The sequence below is a fragment of the Clupea harengus genome, chromosome 10, assembly GCF_900700415.2.
Source record: "Clupea harengus chromosome 10, Ch_v2.0.2, whole genome shotgun sequence".
Classification (NCBI taxonomy): Eukaryota; Metazoa; Chordata; class Actinopteri; order Clupeiformes; family Clupeidae; genus Clupea; species Clupea harengus.
The window spans coordinates 13,484,376-13,496,384 of record NC_045161.1 but is presented as its reverse complement, the minus strand read 5'-3'; the positions used below and the strand labels follow the sequence as shown (position 1 = coordinate 13,496,384).

General features: G+C 44.1%; 1 protein-coding gene across 2 annotated transcripts in view; it reads left to right on the top strand.

Annotated features, from left to right (window-relative positions):
• The first annotated feature begins 5,797 nt into the window (after positions 1–5,797).
• The window catches only part of p3h2 (prolyl 3-hydroxylase 2), a 58,650-nt gene continuing 52,438 nt past the window's right edge, over positions 5,798–12,009 (top strand). Inside the window, exon 1 of one of the 2 annotated variants that reach the window (XM_031575444.2) lies at positions 5,798–6,468. In XM_031575444.2, the coding sequence (XP_031431304.1) occupies positions 6,055–6,468 (414 nt within the window). In that variant the 5' untranslated portion in view covers positions 5,798–6,054. The remainder of the gene's footprint in view (positions 6,469–12,009) is intronic. The other variant, XM_031575443.2, reaches the window with a different exon arrangement.

The following is a 12,009-nucleotide window of genomic DNA, read 5'->3' as shown; positions in this document are numbered from 1 at the left end:
GTCAAGAACTACTAATTTCCTCAAAATTACCATTATATTCACTGTGTGCACGTACACTCACACACAAGTCATGCAATTTAAAAATATCTGTGAGTAAAGATGTAATCTTTTTCTTCCGCATTTTAAAACAAAGCTGTTACCTTCACCTACTGATAACGCTGAACATTTTTGCTGACAAGTCAACTACTACTAACCGTGTGTGTGTGTGTATTTGTAATGTCTACCCTGCGGCAATGAAAATGTAGACAAGACTGTTGGGTTTGTTAAGACACCAAGATTGCTAGAATTTAGTGCTGTCAAACGATTAAAATATTTAATCGCGATTATTCGCATTTATGTCATAGTTAACTCAAAATTAATCGCGATTAATCGCAAATTTTTATCTATTCTAAATGTCTCTTCATTTATTAATTTTTTCCATCATTTTATTTTTATTTTAATGCCCTTATCAACATGGAAAAGTGGATTGGCTTGCTTTATGCAAATGTTTTATTTGATTGAAAACCAACATTACCAAACAGGGCGGCACAAAATAAAATTATAAAGTGCACATTTCAGGTAAACAAGGACTCAGCCTATAGTGCAGTTAAATGATGGCTTAATATTTTCTTTTTTTCAAGTTTGCTGGGAACATAGCAGTCAGGCCTCTTATTTCAGAAACAATGAACCGTAACAGTCACCAATAAAAGGTAAGCCTACTACTTCTTTGCTTTCAGCCAGCTGCCTGTTGACATTTTCAGACAACAGTGAAGCTCGCTTCTTTTGCACAACACAACTTTTAAAAGTAAACTTTCCATTCAGAAGCTTTTTATCATCCATTTCGCCATATCGCGCTCACCATTTACTCAAACCGTAACATTAGCCTACTACAGTTTGCGAGGCCAAAAAGAACGTTCATCTACAAAAAATAATAATAAAATAACGGCGTTAAAATGGGTTTGCGTTAACGCCGTTAATAACGAGTTAAACTGACAGCACTACTAGAATTCATTGGAAAGTCAGTTACTTCCAACTGAATTTCCTCATTGGGAGAACTTGATAGAATCTATACTATGTGCTCACATAAAGTGGATGTCTTGTACACAGAGGGCCTACACAGGATCAGTCACAATAAGAGTTGTCGTGGATGAAGGAATACTGGGGTCCTGCAGTGAGCACTACTTGTTAAAGAAATAGCTCAAGTCAGTAAGTCACTTGAAGACCAGCGGCAAAAGACAACAGGATATCAGTACCCCTGCTACAGTGGAAGGAGGGCCTGGCACACTTGCACAGAAGGGACAAACCAAGCAGACTGAGAAGGAAACATGTAGTGGGCAGAAATCAAAGGCTAGATAGCCAGGGGCCTCTGAAGTCAAGGAATGGAACTGCATCAATGTTGATTTTAAAGGAATTTTGGACGAATTGAAGGGTACAGCGGAGTATAAATTGAATCGCATGGGTGAGGTCGTCTATAATTATGCCATGGAAAGATATGGAGTTTGACGCCACCTGGTTACTTCCCTTCCTTATATGGATGACATGATTGTTATCCAAGTTATAATATATAATAATAATAATAATAATAATAATAATAATAGTCTGAAATGGGAAAGGATGAAAGGGAAATCTAGCAAATGTAAAAGTGTTTCCATTAGTAAGGTTTATTAGAGAGGTTTTATATTGATGGTGAGGTGATTCCTCGTATTGTAGAAAAACCTGTGAAGAGTTCAGTTAGGTGGCACCATTCCACGTTGAGTGACAGGTTTTAGAGCTTTGACAATGAATAGTTAAGACTATCAATACCATTGATAATACATTTTTGCCTGGTGAACTGAAAATGATGGTGCTTGCAGTTTAGGCTTTTACCACGCATAAAGTAACCTTTGACTGTGTATGAAGTTGCTATTTCAGAGGTGGAGAAATTTGAGAGAATCATGAATAAGGCAGTTAGGAAATAACTTGGGGTGCCATGTTGTCTAAGTACTGTAGCTTTGCATGGAAAAGGAATGTTGGAGTTACCAATGACCAGCTTGGTGGAGGAATTCCAATGTGCTAATACCAGCCTAGAGATGACTTTGTCACAGTATAAAGATCCAGGAGAAGCGGTTCAACATGCACAAGGAGCATTACAGCATAGGGATATCATTGGGCACGTACAGAGTGGAAGAGTAGGGTTTGGGCTAGGTGACGGTTAGAAAGCATAGGGGAAGGCTTCATTGCTGAAGAGGAGGCAGATGGTATTTAGCTTCGTTGGTGAGGAAGAAGAAGAAATTAGACGAGCAGCAGCGGCTTCTCAAGCAAAGCAAGGTCAGTGGATGAACAGGTATGGTGTTGAGAGGAGGGAGATCATCAGGAGAGAACTTTGGGCTGTGGACGCTTACCACATTAAATTCATCGTTTGAGCCACTTATGATGTTCTCCCAACTCCATAGAACCTCAGTAAAGGGGGTGGGTGAAGACAGAAGTTGTGTTTGGGTGTTGGCTCATTAAAATACATTTTGTCTGAATGTAAAACTAGCCTGTCAGAGGGTCGCTACACATGGAGACATAATCAGGTTTTTAAATCATTTCCGTGTTTGTTGAGAATAAATGGGTTGAAGTTAACTCTTTGCCGGTAAATGGCAGGGACAGTAGGATTTTGTTTGTGCGAGGGGGGGGCATAAAAATGGACACCAAGCACATACGAACAGTACTGGCCAATGGGGCAAAGCACAGGATTGCAGATTGCTGGCTGATGTGGGTAAACAATTTGAAGTTCCACAGTTTATTGTTGTGACTGCTGAGACTAGACATGGTGTTGTATTTTGAGTGTAAGCACATTGTCTGATTTATTAAGTTAACAATCCCCTTTGAAGATGCAATTGAGGAAGCATTTGAAAGGAAGAAGCTGTGCAAAACTGGTAGTGGAAGTGAGGCAACCAGATTAGCAAACACACACAAGACCAGTGGAGATACAGTGGGGAAAATAAGTATTTGAACCCCTGCCGATTTCGCAAGTTTGACCACTTGCAAAGAAATGTGTGATCTATAATTGTAATAGTAGGTGTATTTTAACAGTGAGAAACAGAATATCAACAAAAAAATCCAGAAAACTGCATTTTATAACATTTATGACTTAATTTGCATTTGATGCAGAAAATAAGTATTTGAACCCCTAGCAAAACATGACTTAGTACTTGGTGGAATAACCCTTGTTGGCAAGCACAGACGTCAGACTTTTCTTGTAGTTGGTCACCAGGTTTACACACATCTCAGGAGGGATTTTGGTCCACTCCTCTTTGCAGATCCTCTCCAAATCCTTAAGGTTGCGTTTTCAATGGGAGGGAATGAGGGAATGAGGTTCAAGCCCAATATTCCACGTCCGTCCTGTACGACTCCACTGGGAGGGGAGGGGGAGGGAGATGGACTTCTCTGCATGAGTCTACCTCAGTCTGCCCTCCCCTGCTCATCTCATCTCATCTCAGCCCCATGCACAGACTTTACCACCTACATATCCTGCACTATCACTTTGCTCTTTGCACTTTCCAAACACACACACACACACACACACAAGCACAAGACTACTATCTTGCACTACCCATCCTCACAAGCACAAGAACATTATGTATTTTTTTGCACTCTCCACACCAGCAGCACAAGATCACTTTTCACTTTCCTCCTGGACACCGACACTGTCAAAATCATTGCACTCTGCACAACAGGGTCAGACCCTTTCATGTACCTGGAAACACACTATGTTCTCCCTATGTGTATGTATATGTGATTTATGTATGTATGTCGGTGAGGTGTATAAGTGTATACGTGTATTTGTGTATGTGTATAAGCTACTGGATGACCTAAATTTCCCTCTGGATTAATAAAGTATCCATCTATCTATCTATCTATCCTTGGCAGAGAAACAGCTCCAAAGCATAATGTTTCCACCTCCATGCTTGACGGTGGGGATGGTGTCATATTCAGCATTCTTCCCCCTCCAAACGCGGCAAGTCGAGTTGATGCCAAAGAGCTTGATTTTGGTCTCATCTGACCACATCCTGTCTCCCAATCCTCCTTAGAATCATTTAAGTATTCATTGGCAAACTTCAGACGGCCCTGTACATGTGCTTTCTTGAGCAGGGGGACCTTGCGAGTGCTGCAGTACTTCAAACCATTACGGCGTAGTGTGTTGCCAATGGTTTTCTTGGTGACTGTGGTCCCAGCTGCCTTGAGATCATTCACAAGCTCCCCCTGTGTAGTTCTGGGGTTATTCTGCACCTTTCGGATGATCACCGATAGCGCACGAGGGGATATCTTGCATGGAGCCCCAGACCTAGAGCGATTGACAGTTGTTTGGTGTTGCTTCCATTAACGAATAATCGCACCAATAGTTGTCTGCTTCTCACCAAGCTGCTTGCCGATGGTTTTGTAACCCATTCCAGCCTTGTGCAGGTCTACAATCTTAGGACTAATCTTGGGCACATAACTGGTCATTGGGAGCCAGAATTCTTGCTGTTTGCTTGGGGGTTCAAATACTTATTTTCTGCATCAAATCCTCTGAGAGGAGTCAATCAACAAAGGAGAAGTATTGAACTTAGGTGTATCGCAGTGGTTCCAAAACTTTTTACAGTCCCGTACCCCTTCAGACATTCAATCTCAAGCTACGTACGTGTGTGTCAACCGTTTAACAGGGGGGCGTGGCCGGAGCGGAGTTCACCACAGACGTGACATTTTCTCAGTGGTTTTGTTTTTTAATTAATGCTTGTCCATCGTTGCGATCGTTGTTTTGTTTATTAGAAAGAAATACAGCCAGTTGCAACTCTATTTGAAAGGGTAGGACATTCCGCGAATTCCGTCCGTTTTCCATTATCGCGGAAATGTTCTCCCCGCGTACCCCCTGAACCACTTCACGTACCCCTGGGGGTACGCGTGCCCCAGTTTGGGAACCGAGGTATCGAATCAACACTGGCACTAAGAATGGATGATGTATTATACAGTGCTATGATAAGAATAAATTAGGGGAAGCTAAATACACATACTGTTGGTGCCCTAAGCTATTTTATGTGGAAAGGTTTAGCGTACAATTATGATGATAATAAAACGTTTCTATAATTGGAACCCTTTTATTTTATTGAATGTGTTAATCGGGTTGATAGCGTTTATAATATTTGTTTCCCTTTATTATTACTACTACTGTTGCTGCTGCTACTACTACGACTATTATCAGCCACAGTCTTATAAGTATTTACATCTCCAAGGCGCAAGTTTTTATCGTGTAGTAGCTGTACATTTGAAAAACGCAAGAGGGGGACATATATCTGCATTATGTTTCACAGTTGTGGAAACATTAGGACCGGTAGAGGGAGTTGTCTTCAACGCTGTACAACAGTGGGTTTACCCCAGTGCCTGGAGCTCTTAGTGTTTGCTATGATAAGAAGTGACGTGAAACGCTGATTGAAACAGTTTAATTACGGTCATGACTGACTTTCTGTCCTGGATTCCACTGACTAATTTCCACGTTTCCGGAAACTGTTCCGAAATTCGTTCGTACACAAACATTGGAATCATAACAGATAGCCTACAAGGCAGCAGACGTTAATGAGATGGACTGTTGAGCAAGTGAAAAGACCATGTAGGCTATTTAATAAATCAATTAGATCATAGATGAGTGCTTCTATTACAGTGACCTACCTGTAGCAGGTGCACACCCCCCATAGCCCCTTAAGTTATTTTACAGTTGAAAATGGGAAGGCTTTTTCTTCTCCCTGTCGTTTGACTGGGGGTTGACCTAACAAGCGTGAAGTTGTCACGGCCATTCATTTCCTCGTTGGATCTAAGGGGGGAGGAGTTTGAGGAGAGGGGAGGGGGTCACTGCCGAAATGTGTCTCTGGTCATCGTCATTAAAAAGCCCCCATTATTGCTATCAACACTCCAGTGATCGGACGACAAACTTGTTGAGATAACTTGTTACGTTGCATTTAATAGTCACTCGTCCATCTGGTTTCAGGTCTGCCTCGGGATCTTTCTGGAAACGGGGATCGCACATTGTGACCGACCGCTGAAACGTGAGAACAGTAACGCAGACTCAAGCTGTTGAAGATGGATATGAACAGTTACCTCAGTGGCACTTTACTAGTAATCTTTCACTCAATTCTCCTGTCGTCAGCCGCAGTGGAACCTTTTGATCTACTATATGACAACGCAATTGACGCTTTCCACAGCGGTGACTACGAGAATGTGGTGCGCTATATGGAGGGAGCGCTCAGCAGCTTCGCTAAGCTCCGCCACACTAAAGTCCGATGTCGACTTAAATGTAAGGACAAACATCGTTTCGACGCAGACCCATTCTCCGATCTTAAGTTCTTTGATGTGATCCTGCGGAGAGCCTCCTGCCTGAACGACTGTATGGAGAACAAACTGGGACCGCAGTCCATGCACAAAGTCAGCGAGGATGTCATCCAGGACTTCAACAGACGGATACCTTACAACTACCTGCAGATGGCTTACCTCAAGGTAAATGAAAGGAGTTTGAAAGAAATACGTTTTTACACTTTCATCATGGGGCTAGGGCAAAGACAGCAGGTCAGAAGCTTTTCACCAAGTCGGCTGTGCGTGATTGAGGAGAATAAGTGCTTGAAGTGCAAAATAGCTCATAGGGGTATTTGGGTATTTTATGTTGCCTACAGGTAACGCGAGACATGGGACTTCATGTCAAGAAGAGCTGCACTAAGGCTGGTTTCCACTGTTCTGTTCGCAGTCTGCCGCCTTCCTGGGCAGCTGGTGTCATGCAAGTTCAGACCAGAATGTTCTATCCAGTAGCAAACAGCGAACGCCTATCGGTTGAGACCCCAGTAGCATCCCAGGCTGTCATATTTGTGTGACACCTGGCATTATTGTATTAAAGACAAAATAACTGAGACAACACAGATAGGCCAGGGAACACAATGCAATATGTTGACAGCCATTTAACGGTGTGTGACCTGTGTGAAAGCCTCTATTTGATTTTACTCATGACAGTTAACAGACGTCTGTAGTGATTCACGCAGATCTGACATTTATTTAAAGCTCATTGAGGAGATGGACTCACTGCAGGTATGAGGCAAGCACACGCTATTACAGCTGTCATCAAAGACAACAGGGGGTGGGAGAAGAATTTCGGGTGATTTCTTTGCCACTCCCTTCATTCTTAATAGCACTAGACAAAGCCGTTTGCGCGCCAATCTCTACAGGTATCATAGCCTTATATCCTTCTGGTTCAAGTCTGCTTAATGACAACCCATCCTTAAATGAAGGTATATTATTAAATTGAAGTCCCTACTCTCACATTTAAAAGCGAAAACACTACTGTTAGCACATTACCCTACACACTCACTAATCTGTGGAGCGGTCGACTTCTTGTGGTCTGTTGGTTTACAGTTACAAGTCTTCCTAACCACTGTTTTCTAAGCAATGCAGTTATCTATTTTAAGCCCTGTGATGTTCTTGTGAATGTGTTGTACTGTAATTACACCGAGGTCTTATTCCCGCTTTCACACGTTTGTTCTCACAGCCAAGAACAGATATAGAGGACTAAATTAAAATATGCCAAGTAATGAACATAACTGCACAGAGAAGGATTTTGGGTGGCAGCTAAATGAGATCTTGCTTTGTGTTTTACTTTTGGTGGTCTGTTCAGGAGACACACAGAGCAGTGAGCACTAAACAATTTTACTAGTGTCTCTAAGGAATCTAACCGCTATGTAATGTCTCTATACCTGTTTAAACGAATTACTAATTAAGATAATTACAATGCACTTAAGACCCACCTATCTCCATTTTTAGCCACTTATGTGTAGATGTCTGCCTACCCTTGATAGGCTGACCATGTATGATCCAGACTGTCGAAGTCTTTCAGACAAAATACTGAGTAACTCGGTTCAAACAGAACGGAAAGACAGTGTACCACAGTCAGACAGGGAATGATTTCTCCATGGGAAGAATTGAGAATAGGTGTGTCCATTACAGTAACTACTGAACTCAGTAAGGATTGACATAATTGAAGTTAAAGCGTCACCATAAGGCACAAGGATGCTGCTCATGTGCTCTGTCAGGGAGTGATTAGTCATGCCCTAGTCTCTGTCTGTCTTTCTTTCTTTCTTTCTTTCTTTCTTCCTTTCTTTTCTCTTGTTTTTGTAAGGGCTTATATAGATTATGAATCATTATGATTGATTTGATAGGGGGGGATCATTAGTGCAAATTTCAAACTGACTGCGGTTTCTTTTGGTATTTCATTTGAAGTGGAAGGGATTTTCCAGTTATATCCTGTCTGTCTCGACATGCGATTCTGTATGTCCCACACCTTCACCTGGGTCAATAGCCTCTGATAGGTGTCTTTCTGACCTTAAGTCAGGTGTGTAGATCAGAAACATTCCTCCTCCCACTTTCTTTCCCCCCGCAGAAAAACAAAACAAACTCAAAAAGTGCTGTCTATGAGGCATGTGTTTGTGGTGGTTCAACATTTGTAAAAATAAACAGCATTCCACTCCTATTTAACATTCCACTTTTACACACGCCTCTCCTCAAACTCACCCCTGGCATAATGCAGCCTTCAGGCCATGGACCGGGGGTCCCACAGGGCCTGACTGTTCACCAAGGTTCTGACGTCCAACACGCGTGTGCTTGAGAGTCCTTGTGAGTGTGTGTGTGTGTGTGTGTGTGTGTGTGTGTGCGTGTGTATACGTGTGCCCACACATGTTCTGAGTTCACTCACTGTTTATCTCTGTCAATATTTTGTTTTCCTGTTGTAGCCTGTTTACCTTTTTGGCAAGGAGCAAAAACATTGGGGGCAGTGAGGAGAGAGTGGGAGAGACACGCCACCTTGTTTGCAAGGTGAAAGGAGGGATATTTTGCAGCAGCATGACTGGAGGGGCTCCATATAGCATCGGCCATTCCTCGGTCTGTTGGTCTGGCTCCTCCTGGCTCCAATGGCTAAAAACCACAGCAGGATCAAAGAGGCTTGCCTGGGCCGTGTGGTTCACCTTGCCCTGGGGAGAGACGCCTGGCCTGGTGCTGTGTGTGTGTGTGTGTGGGGGGGGGGGGGGGACAACAGGGAGGGATATGCACTCACTTGTAACCAAGGCTACCCAGATCTTAACCAGAGCTCGGCTAGGTTTTAATGGATAGACCAAAATATGTAGGAAATGCATTCAACTGGTGGAATCTGTCCAAGTTCTAGAATCAGCTGTGCAGTTGATGAGGGAATTCAAATAAGCACCACAACAGCTGGTAAATATTTGGGGGTGTTTCATCAATCCAGGAATGTGGCTCAGACTGCCCTGTATCTGTTTACCTCATTGCATTGGAGGCACAAGACAATAGAGCAGTTACTCAGCTGGCCGCACTGTGCAGCTTAGTCATAATGAGTCCCTCACCAACGGCTGGATCATAGCCACCCAGGGCTTGGATAGACAGTGAGGCCTTGGCTTGCGCTCCATCACTAGAGGGATTCCATCGAGTGGAACTAGGCTCTCGCAGGCAACTGACGATGTCTGTGTTTCGGGGAGGTTAAAGCTTGGAGTATCTCGTTCCAGTATTGAACGCACCCAAATGGTCCCATCTGTTTGGTTCAAAGTGGCGTCACGCTGTTACAATTAGTCAGCCATAGCGCAAATGTGATGGAGGATGGAGAAGGGAGAGATGTAATTTGTAAATTAAATCTTGGGTAAGGACTGTTGGAAGCTGATTTTGTGTGTGTGTGTGTGTGTGTGTGTGTGTGTGTGTGTGTGTGTGTGTGTGTGTGTGTGTGTGTGTGTGTGTGTGTGTGTGTGTGTGTGTGTGTGTGTGTGTGAGAGACACAGAGTGTGAGCATCCTGGGCTCTGACTTTCTCAGTGTTTTCTTTCGCTCAAAGATTTTACACAGCTCACCACTTGAAAGAGATGTCTGCGTCAGGAACATAATGATGGTGCACCATCTGTGTGGTGAGGTGAAGTGAGGTGACCAATGAACATTGGAAACCTTAGTTTGAATGGCACCCTTAGGCTGCCTGTGCATCATCAACATGTGGTGTGTGAAGTGAGGAGGGTGTACTATGTTCTATGCATCAGCATCCCCACCTCACTATAAACCACAAGCAATAAGCGCTAGCACAGGTGCTAGCAGAATGCAGAGATGACCCCCAAGTGGAAGATAACAGGTTTCCCGCTAATACTTTTCAGTTGAACAGGGGAACGTAGGAAGTCCAGTCTATTCAAATGAGGACTGACTGACTGGCTCCAGAGTCTCCTGTCTCTTGTTGTCGGCTGTGTCTGAGTGTGCTGACTGCAAGACACCTGCGGTCGGAGTGGCGTGCGTGCTGACCCCCTGGCCCTGCCCCCACCCCTTGTGAGTATGCTTGGCCAGACAGCATGGCATGGCCTCTGCCAAACATTTTCTGGATGATTGGACCGAAGCGGATAACAGCACAGCAGGAATGCAAGGGCACGTATTCATTTATTTCATTCAGTTTAAAAACGTCCAGCCCCCTTTAACAAGCAGAGGAATCTCTGTGTCAGGGCTTCTGTGCTGTGTTGTAATGTGCATTCAAATGTGCTTCCTCATGTCAATACGCCAGCCCCCAGAACCTGCATTTTGTGGGTAAGTGGCAAAAAAAGTGGCATTCTTGATAGAGCTTGATTTACGGCACATCTCAACTCTCCTTGGTGGATGGGAGTGGGGCCAACAATGTTAAAAAAACGAAACGTCTCAGGGCTCGTTAGACATACCATCACCCTCATACCAGTGGGTGAGATTGGAGATATGAAATCACGCATCAATAGAGAGAGCTCTTTTATTGCTCCAGAAAGTTCTCACAGCTCAATGTGGCCGCACTGGGGAGGTGAACCCCAGGGTCGCTCTTGGCTGGGACTGGGAAGGGGAGACTGCTAATGGAAAAAGGCAGATCCCCCTGCCAAGCAAACATCTGTTTGGTTTGACGAATGGATTGTCTGGAGTTTGGAACTGCTGCATGTCACATTCTACCTCACTCGACTCTTACTCTGTAGACGATTCATTACTGCTCACCCCATACACACACGTGTGCGCACACACACGCACACGCACACGCACACGCACACACACACACACACACACACACCAACTCTTGATGGTATTGAGCTCTGACCATATCTTAAGAGCAAATTTGAAATACCCATCACCACAGATAAAAACATCCAAATATTTCCTTTTGTGTGTGTCTGGGCAAGTGATTCTAAGTACTCTTATTTATTTCACATCAGCATGACTCGGGACTTGTAGAAACAGGACCTGTATGTTTAAGTTGCGTTGCCCCGGACATTGACATACTGTAGATGGAAAGCTCATAGGATAGCTGTCATCATTTCCCCTACGTCGGGGGTAGAATGATGTATGCTTATTTTGTTCCATGCGGTGGAGCTATTTCAGTGCACCTCTGTTTAGGTTTTGGTTTGTCATGCTGGTGATAGGAGTGGGAGGAGCACTGCAGCCAGGTGATGAGTAATGAGAAAGAGAGCCAGACGGAGACAGCGGCATGTCCACAGCGTCACGCTGGCTGACTGCTGGGAAACATGCCCCCGAGGGAGAGAGACAGAGAGAGAGACGTCAGTGACCATAAGTTCAACACACCTGGGTTTACACAAGTTGTCCATCAGAAAGATGTAGGTAACACACATGTACACACACACACACACACACCTGCCCCTCTGTGGTATAAAGCGCATTGGTATTGTAATTTTACAGGGCACTCTAATATAGCACCTTGTTATTGCAGTGTAGTGGGTCATGTGCTTAAGTCCTCACACAGCGCCCCGGCAGTCCCTTCCTTCACCCCCACACACAGCGCTTCCAGGAAGCCCAGCACTGGATGGCCTCAGTGGGGGGTGGGCTATGTGGGAGAAGAGGGGGTAAGGTGGAGACACAGGAAACAGTTTCTATTTTTGAACATTTGAGGACAAAAAAAAGTTTTCAACAGAGGATGAAATGAGAGCTTGCATTGGGCGTAAAAACTCGGAAGGGCGGTTTGATTTACTCCCACAGTAGCAATCAGGGACGTGCTTTTG